Source organism: Anas platyrhynchos, chromosome 1 (assembly GCF_047663525.1).
Source record: "Anas platyrhynchos isolate ZD024472 breed Pekin duck chromosome 1, IASCAAS_PekinDuck_T2T, whole genome shotgun sequence".
Lineage (NCBI taxonomy): Eukaryota > Metazoa > Chordata > Aves > Anseriformes > Anatidae > Anas > Anas platyrhynchos.
The window spans coordinates 64344504-64363941 of record NC_092587.1 but is presented as its reverse complement, the minus strand read 5'-3'; the positions used below and the strand labels follow the sequence as shown (position 1 = coordinate 64363941).

The window sequence follows — 19438 nt, the reverse complement described above, 5'->3', positions numbered from 1 at the left end:
CAGTGGGCTGGACAAAAAGACTGAAAAACCCAGCGCCTGCCAGTCACAGGAAATTAGCTAACGGATTTTATCAGGCTACACCCCAAACAGCACAAGCCGGCAACTTCTGCAACAAAACGATAGAGGCTGAGGCCATCCATGCCTTGTTTTTTTTCAAGGGTGGGAAGTAAAGCACTGCCATTTTAAATGACAGCCTAGATCTCCAAAGCCTCTGCCATGAATAAAGGACACCTCGGGGCTCCTACCTGCCTTGGATCACCTTGGGGCTCCTACCTGCTAGCCCTGGAGAAGGGCTAGCAGACCCCAGGCCTTACCGGTTAAGCAGTTTTGTGTCATTTCTTTCCTGCAATCCCAGTGGCCACCACCGATTGGTAAGGAAAAGCCAAATGCCAAGAGATTCCTGTGAATAAATTCACAAGTTTTCCATTCTGTGGATGAAGTTGTAAAAATGCACAAAGCATGTGGAATGGGGTGGCAGAAGAAAAAGGAGACAGAAGGAATATGTATTTATTGTCTCTTAAGTGATCAATTTGAGCTAGGTGAGGAACAGAAAAAAAAATAAAAAAAAATCCTACAAACTGAAAAGCAAAAGAAACAAGCAGAGAGACACTGAGATGGGAACTGCAGAAAGACCTGGTGGTCGTTATGCCCAACCATGCAATCAGAGATAAGGGACAGGCGATGGTGCAGCTTTATCGGCACCGATTGCTCCCAGTCACTGAAGCCACAAGCAAGTTATGCAGATCCTCCTGAACCAACGCCAAGGAAAACTGTCCAGCCTCCACTGAACACCGGTGTAATTGGGGAAAAAAAGAATGAAACATTTATCTGGCAAGTGCTTTCAAAAAGAGAAAGCGGCTGTTGGGAGCTGCTCAAGGGGCTGGAATGTCAGACATGGTTCCAGCGGGACAGATTAGCTGTCAGAGCGCGTATGAGGCAGGCAGAGATTTTTAATAAAATGCAGTTTATCACATGGTGATTACCACCTCCTATTTGTACCATGAGATCATGATAAACATGGCACTTATTTCTTTACTCCTGGAAACGCAAAACCAACCGAACAGCCATGTGATAAATTGCCCCTTTTCATGTACTTTTACTTTTCTTTCTATGCCTCTATTTCCAAACATCTGTCACTTAGAGAAAGCAAACAAAAGTCTACTAGAAGAATATTTTCTGTCTTTACTCTCCACAAAAAGAAAATGTAGATTAGGATTAGGAATCCAAATTCCAGGGCAATTCCATTTAACACGTAAATCTTAACTGCTCACAAGGAGGCACAGGCACTTGAAATACACCATGTGAGAAAGGGAACTTCAGGGTCTCCAAAAAATGCATCATCTCTTTCTAACCCTTGCTGGTTACGCACAACAGGCGCTTAAAGACACAACACGGTCAGATATAAAGAAAAAAGTCTTTTGTGTTAACTTTCATGCCTTACAGTATGCTCTCCCCTGCTTCCCCCAAATGTGGTTTCAAAGTGAAAGGTAAAGAGATGGGAAATACAGCGTGACTTCCATGGTAAGGTTCTGCAACCAAATTCGGGATAATACGGTAAAAGACTTCATTAGCACTCTCTCGGAATGACTTGTATAACTTGCTTGTAGCTTTGCCAGTTATGAGTAATGCACCAATCACCGAGAGATACCAACACCACCTTTGCGCTGCTTTCTTTTCACGTGTTGCCTGATCTCCACGGGACTCATCCTTCTTGTGAGCGATCCCTGTCTTCAGCTGAACGATTCTCCCCGTGTCAGCCCCACGCAGCCCGCGAGGCACAGCACACGCGCGCCTTTCGCCTGCTCCTCACTTCACCTAAATTTTCCCTTTTGGTTGCAGTGTTTGAGATTTACAGTCCTGCTGCTCAGCAATACTCACCTAATCATCTTCACGCTAACCCGGTGGTTAACCACCACCCTTGACAGCACAAAAATACATAAAAAACACCACGAAGATAAATTCCTATCAGGCGATACCTGGTGCAGTGTCTGCGTGGAGCCGTGTCTCTGTGATCATTAAAACCAGACCTACACTTTGCTGGATCACCCAGGAGCACAAATTTGATCGGGATCAGGCCAAGGCACATGATCACACTTCTGCTGAACGAGCCAGAGCACACGATACGGAGCCAGCGCCAATTTTGCGCTGGCTTCATGCCAGCTGCAGGGGTGCAGACGATACCTGATCTGGCTGGAGCTGCGTACGGCGATACCTGATCCGGCATAAAGTCTGCTAGTAAAATGTTAACCTGTCAAAAACTTTGCGAGCTGACTGGAGCAGGCAGAGTGAATGAGCACCAGGTCAGCACTTCGCATCGCGCGGCCAGAGTGTCTTTGAGCCAACGCTCGGAGCGCTGCCGCTGGACTGCGTGCGCTGCCAAACCACAGCCTAATGTCGGCGGCGATGCGTGTACGCACCGGGATCGCGCTGCCGGATCACGGCCTAGCCGTCCTTCAGCTCTTGTGGCCTCCAACTTAAAGCAGAAAGGAAAGAAGGCAGCATGAAAACAAAGCAGTTAACCTCCGGGTGGTCAACAAGAGCCTCCTGATGTGGAATCCGTGTGGAGACGCAGCCGCAGGTGTTCCTGTGGCAGACAGACTCGGATGAGGCGCGTGTTCCTTCAGGTTAGTCAGAGCCTAACGTGTTGAGCTCGAGAAAACGTGTCGGTAGCTAGGCTGACCTGAGCATTGTGGCAATCCAAGCACTACTAAAGATGCGACCTGCTGTGTTGAACAAATACAAACTTTATTTTTATTTTTTTTTCCTTTACAGCCCTTTGGCACGGAAGTTCTTCGGCACAGCCCCGCTCCTCCTGACACCATCCTGCAGAGCCCTGCCCGGCGTGCAGCAGCACCTGGCACTGGTGTTACAGGTGCCCGGGGCACCGGGGGCTGCCACCACCCGAGCCCACAGCCCCAGGCGCTTCCCCCTGACACCGCTGCGAGCCCCTCAGCCGCAGGAGCCCCCCACGGGGCAGCCATTCCCTCGAGCTCCCCGATTCCCTCGGAGCCCCTCACACCCCCCCGAGCCCCCCACAGCCACACACCCCTGTTGGGGGGGGGCGCCTCCATTTTGTGCGCCGGGCGGCGCCGCGAGGGTTAAGAGCGGGGCGGGGAGGGGGGGGGGAGCAGCGGCCGGGCCGCGCTGTTGCCGGGGCGACGGCTCGGAGTGTTCCGGGCCGTACCATTGCGCAAGGGGCGCGGGGAGCGCCGGCTCCTCCTCCTCCTCCTCCTCCTCCTCCCGCTCCCTCCCTCCCGGCCGGAGCGCGGCGCCGGGGCCCAGCAGCGAGCGGCGCAGCGGAGCAGCAGGCGGCGGCGGGGCCGGGCCCGGAGCGGCGGAGCCGGTACCGGAGCGGCGGGGCGGGGCCGTGGCCGTGCCGCTGCCTCCCTCCTGCCTGCCTCCTGCCCTCCCTCTTCCTCCTCCTCCTCCTCCTCCTCCTCCTCTCCCCGCCTCGCCGCCTCCTCCGCGGGATGCGGGCGGCCCGGGGCCGCGGGCTGTGAGCGGCGGCGGCGGCGGCGCGGAGACAAAGGGAGGCGGCGGGGCTCGGCGGCCGGCGCCGGGGACGGAGCGCGGGGGGCGGCCCGCCGGGAGGCGGCACGATGCGGCACGGCGCGGCGCGGCGGCAGCAGCAGCAGCAGCGCGGCGGCACCACCACCACCAGCAGCACCAGCAGCGGCAGCGGTAGCAGCAGCGGTAGCAGCGCGGCGCGGCGGTAGAGGCGGGCGCAGGGCCGGGCCGCGCCGCGCAGCAGCGTCTCCCGCGGGCCGGGCCGCGCCGCCCGGGCCGGCGATGTGAGGGCGGCGGCGGCGAGGAGGAGGAGGAGGAGGAGGAGGAGGAGGAGGAGGAGGAGAGCGGCGCAGCGGAAGGCGGGCGGGCCCCGAGCGGAAGCGGGCCGGGCCCGGCGGCGGAGCGCGGCGCCGGCGGGGGCGGCCGCGGCCGTGCGGGCGATGGAAACGCACATCTCGTGCCTGTTCCCCGAGCTGCTGGCCATGATCTTCGGCTACCTGGAGGTGCGCGACAAGGGCCGCGCGGCGCAGGTGTGCACGGCCTGGCGGGACGCCGCCTACCACCGCTCGGTGTGGCGGGGCGTGGAGGCCAAGCTGCACCTGCGCCGCGCCAACCCGTCGCTCTTCCCCAGCCTGGCGGCGCGGGGCATCCGGCGGGTGCAGATCCTGTCGCTGCGCCGCAGCCTGAGCTACGTGATCCAGGGCATGGCCGACATCGAGAGCCTGAACCTGAGCGGCTGCTACAACCTCACCGACAACGGGCTGGGCCACGCCTTCGTGGCCGAGATCAGCTCCCTGCGCTCGCTCAACCTCAGCCTGTGCAAGCAGATCACGGACAGCAGCCTGGGCCGCATCGCCCAGTACCTGAAGGGGCTGGAGGTGCTGGAGCTGGGCGGCTGCAGCAACATCACCAACACCGGGCTGCTGCTCATCGCCTGGGGGCTGCAGCGCCTCAAGAGCCTCAACCTGCGCTCCTGCCGGCACCTCTCCGACGTGGGCATCGGGCACCTGGCGGGCATGACGCGCAGCGCGGCCGAGGGCTGCCTGGGCCTGGAGCAGCTCACGCTGCAGGACTGCCAGAAGCTCAGCGACCTCTCGCTCAAGCACCTGGCCCGCGGGCTGGGCCGCCTGCGCCAGCTCAACCTCAGCTTCTGCGGCGGCATCTCGGACGCGGGGCTGCTGCACCTGTCGCACATGAGCAGCCTGCGCAGCCTCAACCTGCGCTCCTGCGACAACATCAGCGACACGGGCATCATGCACCTGGCCATGGGCAGCCTGCGGCTGTCCGGCCTCGACGTCTCCTTCTGCGACAAGGTGGGGGACCAGAGCCTGGCCTACATCGCACAGGGCCTGGACGGCCTGCGCTCCCTCTCCCTCTGCTCCTGCCACATCAGCGACGAGGGCATCAACCGCATGGTGCGGCAGATGCACGGGCTCCGCACCCTCAACATCGGCCAGTGCGTCCGCATCACCGACAAGGGCCTGGAGCTCATCGCCGAACACCTCAGCCAGCTCACGGGCATCGATCTCTACGGCTGCACCCGCATCACCAAGCGGGGCTTGGAGCGCATCACCCAGCTGCCCTGCCTCAAGGTGCTCAACCTGGGACTTTGGGAAATGACTGAGAGCGAGAAGGTCAGGTGAGAGGAGGGGGGTGCCCCGAGACCTCCGTCTCCTCTGGAGGGACTCACGGACAGACAGACTGACTGACTGACTGACTGCTGCAACGGAGGAGAGAAAGAGAGAGAGGGGCACGCACAGAGCCATGCTACCCACGCACCCTGGCACTGGAGGGAGGAACACGGAGAAAGAGTATATATATCCTTGACCCTTCTTCTCTGCTGCCTAACGACCCTTGCTCTGGAGGAGGAGGAAGGGGGGGGCAGGAGGAAAGAGAGAGAGCACCTCTCCTTTTCCCAGGTCGTGCCTCCAGCTCCACAGTGGGGAAACGGAGCTCCCCCACACCCACCCCCCAGCATCCTCTCCTACAGAAGAGGTAGAAGCCCACACTTATGCACTGGGGCTAGAGACACCCCTCTTTATCCCCACTCCCTGCTTCCATCCCCTCGTGCACTAAGGATGGATAAAGATCGAGACCCTTGTTCTGCCATGTATTGAGAGTAGCTTATTTTTGGTTTATGTCAAGGAGAGTGGGAATGGAGATGGGAACAAACAACAGCAGAAAAGGCTTCCTAGCTACACTAAAGTACCTGGCCACCCAGTCATCCTGCACTGGGCGCAGACACAGCTTTTGTTTTTTTTTTAAAAAAGAAAAAAAAAAAGCTAAAATCCCCCCCCCCCAAAAAAAAAAAAAAACAAACAACAAACAACCATTCCACCTCTGCGCTTGCCCCTCCCCCATCAACTGGGAATTGTGACAGAAATACTGCTCCCTAGGTACATTGATTTTTTTTTTTTTTTGGTCTGTTTTCAATCTCCAGTTCCATGTTGTTATTCTCTGCTGTGGGTGGTGGATACAGTTTCCCACTACTCCAGTTCTCCACTGCACTGAGAACAGGGATAGCTACAACCTCTCCTTTTGTCAGTCTGTTTCCATGTCATCCTGCACTATGGTGAAGGGAGAAGCCTAGGCACTCTGTTCTTTCTCCCATCTCTCTATACTGGAGATGAAGATGCCATTTCCTCCTACGCCTGTTTCTGTAGGGACTGGACACAGACCCCGGTCTCTTAGACCTTCCCATCTACTGGGGGACCCTGAGAGTTACCGAGAGACTCGTCTTCCCTTTCATCATTCTCTCTCTCTTTCTCCCCTCCTTCTTCTTGGCAACAGGGATAGACATATCCAGCTACATATCCATTCCTCTTTTTGGATTGGGGGCGAGCGGCTGGAAGGGGTGGCTAGCTGCCCTCGGCCCAGGGGGCTTAAGGAAGAATCTCCAGCTTCATTTCTGCTTCATTTGAGATACTGTGACCTGTTTTTATTTTGAAATGCATAAAAAAAATTACTGCTACAAAAACAGCCTCTTACTCTCCCATCTATCCCTTGCTTATATCCTGTAACTGATCCCACTTTTCCTCATTCATTCTCCTCTTTACAGTATTCGTTTTCTCACATGGTTTTATTTTTAAAGACATTTGAAGTTGCTGTTCTTGTGGATTTTTAAGTACATTTTTTTTCTGCTGAATATATTCTATATATATAAATATATATATGATGTCTGGCTACCTCGTTTTAATTTGTTACTTTTTTTTTTTTTTTTCTCCTCAAAAACCCTGGAATTCTTACAGGAAAGAGATTTTGAGACTGAAACATTTTTGTGCCTAGACTGGAATAACGCCCCTTGGGTTTGTTCTTCTTTTTCTCCCCCCCCCTTTTTTTTTTATTTGTTGTTTGCTTTTAAGCTTACCCTGCTGTGTCCCACCCTCACATTCTGGTTGTGCCTCTCCGTCCCTCTTCACTGGGGACCGGGGACCCAAACTGTGCTTCTGCATTTTTTACTCTTCTAGCACAAACATGCAACATGAGAATCCATGCTGAGGATTGGGCTACTGTTAACAGAAATGTGTAAAAATGCAAGTTGGTTTTAAAAAAAATAATTATATATAGAGATATATGCAAATATTTCCCCCTCCCCTCCCAAATCACCTACAAAAGGTCACTATGTGAGGCTTCCTGTTTGTGAGTGGAGAGAGGAGCAGAGCAGGCCTGCAGGCCCCGAGGCTGTAATGTGAAGGGGAGGAGACTGAAGTTCATCTGTCTTATCTCTGTTCTGTCAATAAAATGGAGCTGGTTCTTTAGATTTTTTTTTTTAATTATTATTATTTTAAAGAGGAAGAGTAAGTTGGTTTTTTACTTTTTTTTTTGTTTTATTTTTTTTTAAGAACAATATCTTGGCTTTTTTTTTTTTTTCTTGTGTGTTCAAAATCTCAAATCCTCCACAGTAACAGGCCAGACCATGGAGTTAACGCAAACCCAGAGACCCCTATGGATTAATTGTACTGTTTGTGAATTTGTATAAAAATAACAAAGATCCTCTTAAAACATTTTATATTCTTACAGTAAAAGGTTAAACTGATATTTATATAATAAAAGAGGAAATATGAAGTATGTTTTTGAAAAAAAAAAAAAAATGCCGTATCTGTGTTGTCTGTGCTTTTTGAAGAGGTATCGACCTGCCTGGGTTTCGGTAAGCGTGCTGTGCAGCTTGTGCAGAGGGGTTGGGGCTGCTCTCGCTTCAAGGAGTGACCGCTGAGGGAAAGGAAGTGGAGAGTCTGGTCCCTCCTGTGCAGGATGTTGAGTAACATCATAATTAAAAGTTTGTAGGGAAGGGTTTTGGTAGGACCAGCGCTGGCTGCGGGAGCGTTCAGCATCTAGAGAGAAGCCGAGCAGGACTGCTCGGTGTGAGGCAGCTGCTCCATCTGAGGTCAGACAAGCTGCAAGTGCTGAAGTTTGCTGTCAAGCAAATTAAATATTTCGTGGTAGGGGAAACCTGACGTTTGGAAGGGGGAGCAGAAGGACTGGGTTTGTTAATTCTTTAAAGCTCCAGGAAGATGGCAGAGGTTTTCTGTACCTAAATTGAGGCCTACCCTCACCATCCCCTGTGGAAGACCCGTTAAATAAAAATGCTTCCCAGCTATGACAATCACCTAAAACTGTGCTCTTGCAAGCGCGTCAGAACCTGGGAAATCTGAAATGGCTCGGTTGGTTTCCACTGCCCAAGCAAAGATGAAAGTAAAGAGAAAGTAAAGTGGGGATGTTAACAGAGAAAAAAAAAAATCTAAGGTATCCTTTGTACTATACCATAATCTTTCTCTTTAATGTATGACTTTTAACCTGACAGGGTCCCTTTTAGACTTCCACGATGTGGGTTTTTTATTGTTGTTTGAGATGGAGCTTAAGCGGTGTTTATAGGGCACGAAACAAAGCTTTTCTCCCTCTAAGTCCTGCAGCAGGGCTTTCTCTCCCCCGCTGCCCCCTTCCTTTCTTAAAGGAGGAGTTGGGGTAGACAGAATGCGAAATGGTGGAAGAAGCTGGAGCCATTGTTCAGGAAAGTTAAAAGAGGAGCTGTCCTTGCTTGCTTGTTCAGTCATGCATACTGAATCTTGCCGTGTGAGGGTCCCTATGGAAAGGAGGAGGGTGATTCTTCCCCTCTTTTTAACATTCCTCTCCAGGCCTGGCTGTATTTAAGCTGCTTTCCTCTATGCCGAGGAGGGAGGGGGATGGTCTGAAGTTCCTGTACATTTGCATTTTAAGCACTTCCAGCACTGAGCAGGCCACTTTGTTCCCCCTGCGCTATGCCGCTCGCCCCAGCGCATCGCATCGGGTGCTGCTCCAGGTGGGTCGGCCGCCCCACCAGAGGAGGTCCCCTGCGCCTGCAGGGCCGGCCTGGCCTCCACGCCAACCTCCTCGTCCGCAGACACTTTGGGCTGAGGCTGGACTATCTGCACTTCTTTGTCTCCAGCTCTAGCCACCTCTCTCTCCCCTCGTGTGCCGGTGCCTCATTGCAAAGGGGAAAATCATTTCTTTCTACGGGGGCCACAGCTGCGCGCTGTCTCCTCCCCACCCTGAGGAGAAGGGCCGGCACCTAGGCTATCTCCAGATTTGGGCTTGGGGGGGGGGGGGGGGGGGGTGTTGTTGTTGTTCCCCCCACCCCAACTTCCAAGCTTTCTGCTGGGAGTTCATCACAAAAGCTGCATTGTTCGCTGTAGGGAAAGCCACCACAATTGGATCTAATTGAGCCTGACACTATATCCATCTTCCTTTACTTGCAGGGAGGTGTGGGGTCTTTCTTTCCTGCGTTAAGGAAAAAAAAAGTCTACAGTAACTTCTTGACTGAAAAAGAGGATGTACGAGCACTATAAACAACAGGAATTCAAGATCAGGTTCCCACTACCTCTGAAATTTAAATTCCAATGGGGCAGTCAGCAGTTCTATCGAGGGACAGAGCATGATAGAGCTCTCAGGACAGATCCCCTATATGGTTTGTTTCTGCTGGGTTTGACTGAAAATGCTATCTATTAAGGACCACGTTCAGATGGGTTGGATATCTGTGTCAAAAATGCCTATAATGCGTGTGCTCTTGAGTTCTGTAATCAGAAATAGGATAGTTTTTTGTCCTTCCCTAAAAACAAACAAGAAACAGCCAAACTTCCTTTCCCCACTTAAAAAAAAAAAATAAAAATAAAAGAAGAAAAACACAACCCAAAACATTGCCCACATGGCTCAGTGTGCTATTTAAACGGAAGCCAAGCCTAAGGACACTGCTGAAACCGAAGCCTCCCTGAGGCCCAGCGCTGAGGCACCGCGGGCTGTTCCCGCAGAAGGAGCGAGCGCTCCTCACGGCCTGCCGTGCTCTGGTGCCCAGGAATGACACTTCCTCGGGCACAGATGCAGGCCTTACTGTCTGGCGAGGCCAGAGCTGGGAGAACGCATGTGTTTACTAGTAAAGAGAAGGGTTTCTTAAAATAAATAACCCATTGCCAACAACCATAGACCAATTACCATATGACTCCTCAGGGTAACAGGGAAACTTAATTCTCACTCTGCAGCCACTCTCGAATTTTTGAACATGACTCAGTTGGCAACCGAGGTAGAAAGCAATAAAAAAAAAACACTATTTGGAAGCCAGCTGGAAATCTCCCGTCTGTGTCGCCGTGCTCACAGTGCCCCCACGCTCCTCAGAGCCCCACCAGCTTTGCCCTGCCTGCCCCAGCCCTTCAGCCCCTGACACGATGCTGAGCCCAGCGAAAGCGTGAGGTGGTGGCAGAAAGCAAAGCAGGCGTGACACGGAGGGGAGATGGGCACAGGCTGGTGGCAGAGGATGCGGGCTCCTGAGCTGCAGCAAAGCGCTGCTGTGCGTGGGGTCCCTGCTTGCTGCCGCAGCTGCGCCCCTGGCCACAGCCTGTGGCTGGCTCCTCTCCTGTCCATCCTCCAAGGCCGCATGTGGGGAGGGAGAGATGGGGAGAAAAAAAAAGGAGGCTCCACCTGGGTCCTACTGCCCTTGGACTAGCATATGGGAGGCCTGTGCGTGGAAGATTTATACGTTGCACGCCCTCCAGCCCCATGCTACAGTTTCGGCTGAATCCATTTGTTGCGGTGATTCTGGGGTCCTTTGTTTTCCTGTTAATAAATCATGGGGGACCGGGGACAGGTGTAACGCAAACTGCCTGGGGTCCATGCTAGGACAAGAGGTTGTCTCCATGCAAATATAGCTACTGAACCTGCCCTTGGCCTGCCAGCCAAGAGTTAAACTGAGAGCTGGGTGACCGAGACACCCAAAGTTTTTGGAACCAAAGCTAGAAGTTCACAGAGGCTGCCATTAACAGCTCCAAGGTAAGCGTCCCCCGAGTCTGGCAGCATCACTACATATGTGCATGGGTTGCTTCCAGCAAAGCACAGTCTTTGTCTTCTCTCTTGATCCTCTACCTTAAATCCCAGTATTTCAGCCAGCAGCGATTTAACAGCGCCTTCTGTGGAGAACAGATAATCGATAAACCCAACTGGGTGGCTCTGGCTGTGTTTGAGGACCCCTAAGGACATGAGCAAGGCACCATGCCAGAGCTGCTGGTCGGGTTGCATAATGCTCCCTGCTGCGGCCAGCCAGAAAGGCCGTCCCACTGAATTCCCCAGCCCTAAGCTGCACGAAATAAAGAGCTGGAGAGGGTTTGCCGGGCTCCTATGCCAGAACTTAGATTCCAGCCACGTTTGGCAGTGATACAAGTGCTTCTCCCCCTCTTTAATTAAATCTACCGAATGCATTAGCTAAACGCCAGCCCAACCTGAAACAGCACTGCAAGGATTTCAAAAGGTCTGAGTCCGATTTGTCCTTGCAACAGAACGATGAACGGAAAAGGGATTTTCCTAAAAGACTTCCTCAAATCTTGGGTGTGTTTGGGAAGGGGTGTCAGAAGTTTAGTATCAGGGACACGTGCTCCAAGCACGTATTTCCGTAAGAGTGTTCCTGAGACATAAACCAAGCTCCTGTTCTGCCACAGAAACTAAGGCGGTCAGACCTAGAAATGGCAATTCCTTGTCATTTTCCTCCCCGTGATTCCTGTGTCTCCAGGATTTGAAGATGAAACAACTCCCCCTGCCCCCTCCAAGCTGAAAAAATAAATAATCAAACAACAACAAAACAAACAATAAAACCCTATAGAAAGATTTTATTTATCTGAGGTTCTGCCTCTTCCTCCCCTTTTCCCCAAGTGCCCAAACTTTACAACCCCCAGGTGAGTCCAGCGGGTTGGCACCACAGGCATAGGGACAGCGCTGCGAGGCCACGCCGCTCGCAGCCATGTAGCCAGCGGCCTCTCTTCTTGCTCAGTGAACTAAAACGCCAAGCACTCAGCAGCAATAAAACCCTGCCATTATCTCCTTTCATGACAGCTACAGCTGCACTCCCGGCGCCCCAGCTTCAGAGCGAAGCGCACGCACCCTTCGGCGCTATAACCCCCCCCTCCGCCACATGTCAAAGGGAGGTCCCCTAAGGCTGCTCGTGCCACCGGGGAGCCGGCTTCCTCCTCTCCCCCGGCGGCGTCCGAGGGAGCTGCGGCTCGGCCGAGGGTGGCGGCAGGGCCCCGGCTCGGCTCCCCTGCACGCCGCCGCCTCACGGCCACCCCGCGGCCGCCGGGGGCTGCAGGCGCGGCGCCGCCCCGCCAGGCGGCAGCATTGCCCGCCGAGTGCCGCCCTCCGCGGCCCGCGGCCCCTCAGGCGATGCCCCCGCGCCTCGCCGCTTCATTAACTAACCAACTAACTAACTAACTAACTAACTAGCACACGCTGGCGAAGCTGCTCCCCAGCGCGGGTGGGGTGCCAACCGTGTGACCGTGGAAGGCTGAGGGTGTCGGGGACGCCTCGTCCCCTCTGAGGGCACCCGTGCCAGCAGGGAGCCACCTGTGGCTCCTGAGGGTGGTTGTGTGGGCACCACCAGTGCCGTGGGTGAGATGGCCGCCGTCAGGGCACCACTCTGAGATGGCACCACTCTGCCACGAGACAGAGTTTGGCATCGTTGTCACCAGCCCCTGATTTCCCTGCGGTTCATTCCAGCGAGAGCTGCGGCGTGTGCCTCCAAGCAGACGAGACTGCTGTGGGTTTACACCTTAAACCAAATAGGAAGCCACACAGACAGAGCTATCTCTCCTGTAGAGACAGCCGCCAGGTCACCACCAGCACACCTTGCCCCTGTTTGAGTCCTGTGTGTCCAGGCCCAGGTTGGCTGCAGCTGGAAACAAACTCATTTCCACAGCAAAAGCCCCACCTGGTTCAGGACCAGCACCACCTCGCCCCATCCAAGGAGGTTCTGCCTCAGCACAAGCCACCAGCGAGCCTCCTCACAGGCTCCAGGTCTAGTAGCACCGTCTCCAACACCACCCAGGCCACTCTGCATCTCTACAGCTTCACACTAAGAAAATTATGATTATTTTTATAAAGCATGCAAGTATGGGAATACGAACAGATCAGGATCAAAATAATGGTTGGATTATGTTAGTTCAGTGGAGGGCTTGGTTATGTTGTTGGCAGTTGCTCAGTGGCTTACCTCCTTAGTGATTAAAGTATCAAGGGCTGTATGCACATGACCTTTTTAGCACCTAAACTGCTTTTTTTTTTCCCCCCTCCCACTTCTAACACTGCTGTATAGATAGAGTTATGGTGTCTTTTTCAGAAACAGCTGTAGCTAATAATTTACTAGAATTAGTAATTAGCTTCTGCATGGCTCATGCCATGCACAGACATCGGAAAAGGAAGTATAGTCACTAATGGGGAAGGCGGGGTGGAAGCAACTTGACTAAGGTAATGTCCCAAATCAGCAAGTGGCCAAGCAATGTCTGGTATCCACTCTCTGCCTCCAGTTCTGCCGGCTCCTGGCACTTGGAGAAGCAAAGCTTGAAATGAGCTTTCCAGCCTAATGTAGCCCTGGAGAAGGGAGATGACAGAAACACACAAAGTGCACATGGCATCTTTCTAATGTTCTCGTAGCAGGGTCTGCCACCCAGAGCCCCAGAAGTGCTGATGCACAAACGTAGGTTGTAGAAGAGCTCCCAGCAACAGGAACTACTCCAACCAAACAGCCCTCTCTTCAGATTCTCCAGCCATTGCAGCTTTTATTTCAGGCAACAGCTCAGCTCACAAAACAAAGAGAGCTGACAAGAAGCGGTGCCTTGACAGTCCTGAAGGCAGACGTCTAGTCACAACAACAGGTACAGCTGAGATTGCAGCGGTACCAGCTGCTCTATCTACATCTTCACCACAACTGTCTCTGCAGTGACTCAGAGGGACCACCCATGCGGATCAAAGGCGCAGGCAGGACATGGTCCTTAAGGCTGCAAATGGTATTGCCCATCACGATTTTCCATCCCTAGGGGCACCTGTCCATTAGCACACTCGCGCAGACCACACCAAAGGCCGATCAAATGGCAGCAGCTTTTGGTTCAGAGACCACACTGCACGAGAACTTGCGTTTGGGCTGTTGGCTCCCTTCCCCTTGTCTCCGTCCGCCTGGACGCGGCGTGCCGGGATGACATCTCCCTCACACACCTGCCAGGAGCTCCGACAGACAGGGGGAGGCTGCATGTGAGCGGCTGGGTGTAACTTCCACCCTGTCCCTAGTGCCAAAAACAAGCATGTTAAAGCTAATCTACCCCTGTCTCAGCTCAACTGCTTTTCTGTGACTAAGCCCCTTATAATGGTTTTACTAAAATCCCCTTTTGATGGAAAAAATCCCAGCTGGAAGTTTCGGGCAGCGGCACAATGTGCAAGTCTGCGTGTCCCTTTCCCCAGCTTCACAAAAGCCTCTAATCGAGTGGAAAATTTGCTGGAGGCCAGAGGTTTAGGCCTGCAATTATTTTTTAAGGGATTATCAAGAGAGAATGGGGGGACTTACGACCCTCCCTCTCTTTGTATTTTGGTCTGTGCCGCTTTCAGACAGACTCAGCCAGAAACCAAACCACTGCAGCTGGATCCAGAGAAACCACCACCGCTCATCTCAGCAGCAAGCCTCCTCCCAGTCCTACAGCCAGACTCCAGGCTCAGAGTCCTACTCCGCACCGTGCACCTAACAGAAATTCTTTCTCACAGAAGCAACGCTGCACACTAAAAAATTGTTGTTGTTTTTTTAATAATAACTCAAGAAAAAGCAACTGATTCCAGTCTTGAGAGCCTCGCTGAACTGGAAAAAAGAAAAAAAAAAAGAGCAGGCAGCGATATGGTCCTCCGGACAGGCAGTAAAGGCTAGGCTTTGGCTCTGCAAACCCATTATGCAGGAGGTCTTGCACAAGTTCCTTACGACAAGTTCCAAAAAAGACTTGGCACGGAAGGTGCATGCAGTGCAACACCCAGCTTTCCAGAGCCTTGCTCCAAGGGTGGGACCCAGGGTTAGGGTCCTTGGTGCTTTCACAGCTGACACACAAGTCAGACGCTTCAGAGGCTCCAAAACAACTTCTTGCTGGGCACTGAGCCACTTGTCAGCACACTCAGCGAGGGGCAGCCGGAGGAGAAGCGCTGCCGGCTCTCCTGCCTGAGGAGCAATGTACCTTCCCGGCAGCTCTGAGCGAGTGCCTTCACTCACACACGATCCAAACCCATGCAATGAGGTGCTTCTCCTCTACTGTCAAATTGCTGCGCTCACACCTGTGTACAAACAAACAAAACAAACCTGGAGGAAGCAGCGGCATGCCCTGCTTCTAAACAATAGCCTAAGGAAGCAGGAGACCTGCTTTAATTCCTTCCTCCGTCTGTGGCACTCCAAACCTACACCTCACCAAGAAGGTACTAAGCACTGGCCCTCAGGCGAGGGCCAGGAGAAAGGGCCAGTCTTTATCTTTCCCCTCTAAGCCACGTTGTGGTACAGATGGTCATCTGGGATTCGTGGCAAGGAGAAGAGTACACAAGGAAAGGAATGGCTGCAGACCACGAGCATTTACTCTCAGTCTGTCCTTGTGGAAACCTTTCTGGGTGTTGCGTAAGGCAGCTGTTGAGTGAAACAGAAGCAGGTTCTGATCCCCGAGCCTTCCAACCATTTGGTTGGTACATAAGATGTTTCAGAACAAAGCTGCAGCCGCCACCGTCTCCGATCTTATCACGTCCACGTGTGCTAGGTGTGCTCTGAAAATGCCTGGGGAGGCTGAGGGGCCACAGTGTTCTCCTCCTGGATCGGGATCAGACCCAAGCAGTTTTGGGCAGGCATGTAAGTACAACACTCTCAGCACCCGAGGGGCGTTAAAATAAAAAACAGACAGACAAACAAACACAGAGGAAAAGGCAAATGAGGCATTTGTGGAATTTAGATGCCCCCAGGAGCTAGGTGGTGCCTAAGCTGGGGATTTTGATTTTGCAATTTTGAATACTGCCTAAATGTCATTTGTTTTGCCTTTTTAATTTTTTTTTCTTGGATTTGGTCTCTCACCTCCCTCTCGTTCTCTCTATCCACACAGATACTGTTTTTGTGAAGAGCTTTAAGATGGTAAGATAAAGAAAGAGGCTAATGGCCTTGCATTTTCAAAATTGCTCATTAAGGCTGATGTGCTTCAAGATACTCTGTATGTGTCTAACTTTCAGAAGACGGATGAGTCCACTCTCCAAGACAGCTTGACAGCTTCAGCACCCAAAGATAAGGAATCCAGAATCACCAGTAGCTATTAGTACAGTATGCGACCCGTATGATTCACTAGGGTTACAAGAAAAGTAAGGTCAGGTGAGGAGTCAGCTCTGGTTCCAGCTTCTTACCCCAATGAACTGAACACCAGGCACAAGACAGCCACCTTCTACTGCTCCCTAAAAAGTGAATCTTTCACCCAGCCTGCTGCCCTAAGCACCACAGGCAAGCCTCCCTCCTGGGAGTTCCCGGCCTATTTATACATAGCCCGTTGTCCATGGTTAACCTTGAAAAGCCCTTCTTAGAGTGTCACTGAAACACAGGGGACTTCCAGAGATCACTGTCCAACATCCTGCACAGAGGCAGGATCAAGTATACTAGGATCATTCCTAATAAAGTTTATCTCACCTGTTCCTAAAACTCTGCTGTCAAGGCACAGCCTGCAGTCCCCCACCTAACCACTTCCAGTTTCCTTCTAATTCTTCTCCAAACCCATGTGAAGTCTTTCATTTTCCCTGCAGATTAAGCTTTATTTATTTATTTTTAAATGTTTTCCACAACTGACAGTAGAAAAGACTCTACCTCTCTTCTTCTGTTTAGGACAACCTCTTATGGTCTTGCACACTACTCCCTTTCCTTCTCACCTGTCTGCTGATGCACTTCCAATGCAACATGCTTCACCTTGGTGCTGGGTTTGTCTTGTGAAGAGCCTAATTAGTGTCTTACATCACACAGGTAAATTTTTAGATATATGATAAAACATGTCTGGAAACTATTAGAGTCTTCCCAAATGTTTGTGGCCTGCAAGGCTTGAATCCAGAATCCCAACCATGTGAAGCGACTTCCTCACAGGGATGTTGTGAAGATCTCATATATTACAATATTATTATATAAAGATGTTGTTACCAAGACAATTTGCCACTGCAAATTATTAACGATTCCTACTACACGTTGGTAACTCAGTATTCCCCCTCCAACACAGCACACCCGCTACCTTCTCTTACAGACTCCTGTAAGCCTTGCTCCTTTATCTTTCTTTTTGGTGATCTATCATACTGTGGCCCCACTAATCTGTGGCAGTCTCCACAGGAATCACCAGAGACAGTATTAGTTGCCCCTGCCCAGGGACCACTAGTGGTTAAAAGATGGATGCACTTGTGCTGCTTGCACTACCACCACTATTTTCTGGTGACTTGCACCTCTGAGATAAAATAAGAGTGTGGATTCTGCTCCAAGCTCACTGCCTGACTGCAGGGAAGTCCTGCCACCTGGCTGCATCTCAGCTGCTTCATGCACAGATTGAGAGTCCCACCATGTATCTACGAGAACTGAAAAGCTAATCTATGGAAGTTCAAAAAAATACTTCAGATCTCTGCAAGGAAGCCACCAGAGACAACTCAAATATAATCACCAATATCCCCATGCCCAGGGCACAACTTCGGGAAGTCGTCAGAACCTCCCAACAACCCTGGAGGAGGTCCTGGGGCATGTTCATTTCTGTTCCCCTTCCACACCATTTCCCCAAAGAATGGTCCTTGTAGAAATAAGTATTTCAAAACACAGCTTGAGTGCTGTAACTACAGACAAGTTGTGTCAGACGGGGCTTCTGTGTTGAAAGAACTGTCTATATATTCAGCTGCGTATTGTTACAAACATTTGAAGAAGCTGCTTTACCCAAAAAGGAAGGACAAGTTCTTATTATTATGAAAGCTGGGGGGCTTCCAGCGTTGCTGGTATGCCAGCAAGCAATCCGGAGCCAGAATAGATAATCACGGTAGAAATGATAGGACAATCTCCAGGCATCTGAGGACCACCTACGCAACATCTGCACATGTCTCACAAACCAGGTGTTGCTCCCTGGAGCACATAATTTGGGCATGCATTCAGTGTGCCACTCCTACCACCTCCTGCCTCAGATGGGATGTCGCTCCCACCAGAACAATGTCACGCACTGCCTACAGCTACGTGCAAAGCGAGGGGCGCTAAGCCCAGCTCAGGGAAATCTGCCGTTTACACAAGAATATGTCGTGTCAGTATGAAACTCGCCCACAGCTGGGAATCAGCAGGAACATATTTGAGGTATAACACTCGCAGAGGAGGAACAGAAAGCTGCGTTGCCCGCAGCTGCCCAAAAGCAACCGTGGCAGTTTAAGTCAAAGACCTAAAGGGAGGCACGCAGCGGCGAGGGATCAGCCTCCACAAGAGGCACAGATTTGTACTCCAGAAAACAGGCTGCAAAATACTAAACGCAAGCAGGAATTTATCCCAGCGGCAAGCTTCACACTGCGTACAGACATGCTTTCTTTGCAAAGGCAAATGCATCATCTCCATGCATCCACCATCCACTGCAGCCCTGGTTGCTCAGTACGTGGATCCCACCATGCTTCAAGGATGGGAGAATTCCTCTCCTGCATGCACCAGCTGTTCTCAGGAGCCAAGGCTGAAATCCAGGCAATAGTTCCCCGCTCTTGTTAAAAACAAAAGAAGAAAAAACAAAACCCAATTCCTAGTCAGGAGCCTGCTTCCACCACAAAATGAAAAAAAAAAAAAAAAAGTGCTTGCTTTTATTCAGGAAGAGATTACATTTCTTGTATCAGATTGAAGGTGGTTGTGAAATGGGGCTCAGTAGTTCTACAGGATTTTTGTTTTAATAAATAAGCATAATTCTGGGGGAAACCTCTGTCAATACAGACCCTATGGAAAATATTGCTCCCGTGGACAGAAGAGAACAGTTCTGTTTGTGTATTCAGGCACTGTATACATGAAGATATTTTAGAGGCCTCTATACTTAGCCATTGTGGTTTTCATCTTTCCCAGGCCAGAGGTAGCTGTGTAAGCATATAGTCAGCACTGGCTAAACAAGTACTTTTAAAACCATACTATTATTACCAAGTTAGTTAGAGAAGGCTTTTTTTTTTTTGTCTTCAAATGATTTCATCTTGAATTACAGATCTTACCCAAAAAAAGGGGAGGGGGGACGACACCGACACCCTTCTAGCCCTTAAAACGAGCTGTGCTTTTTTTCAGCATCTCATTCCATTTAGCTGCAGCCAGACCACTTCAGGTCACAAGCTCATCTGATCTCACCAGGACGGCAGTGCTGGGTCTCGCCGATACTCCCAGGAAAACCCAGGGTCCCTCAGGAAGCGATGCGGGGTGACTTAGTCAGTGTAACTCTTTCCTCTGAGTCAACACTGCCCCAGTGTTTCAGCATGATGCCAGAGGGCGCTGACCTGCTCGCCCGTGTTGTCTTTCAGAGGAAATAAATGGGTGCCTGACCACACTTGCGGTTATTAAAGACAACACGTCGCTTTACACAAACATTGGCATTTGGCTACGTGACCGCTCCTACGCGCGTAATTGCATTTCTGCCTCCCTCCA

General features: G+C 51.7%; 2 protein-coding genes across 4 annotated transcripts in view; one reads left to right on the top strand and one right to left on the bottom strand.

Annotated features, from left to right (window-relative positions):
* The window catches only part of WNT5B (Wnt family member 5B), a 67659-nt gene that overhangs the window by 29261 nt on the left and 18960 nt on the right, over nt 1-19438 (bottom strand). Inside the window, exon 1 of one of the 3 annotated variants that reach the window (XM_072039776.1) lies at nt 3185-3202. The exons of the other annotated variants lie outside the window; for them this stretch is intronic. Coding sequence (XP_071895877.1) covers nt 3185-3187 — 3 coding nt within the window. The 5' untranslated portion in view covers nt 3188-3202. Of the gene's footprint in view, nt 1-3184; nt 3203-19438 lie in introns of those variants that run through there. 3 annotated transcript variants of the gene reach the window in all.
* On the top strand, nt 3824-6690 carry FBXL14 (F-box and leucine rich repeat protein 14). Its single transcript, XM_005010220.5, has one exon. The coding sequence runs from the start codon at nt 3948-3950 to the stop codon at nt 5148-5150; it is 1203 nt and encodes a 400-aa protein (XP_005010277.2). The 5' UTR covers nt 3824-3947; the 3' UTR covers nt 5151-6690.

What these genes read in the sequence shown, in the direction of transcription:
- FBXL14 (XM_005010220.5), top strand. Translation starts at nt 3,948, where the DNA reads ATGGAAACGCACATCTCGTGCCTGTTCCCCGAGCTGCTGGCCATGATC.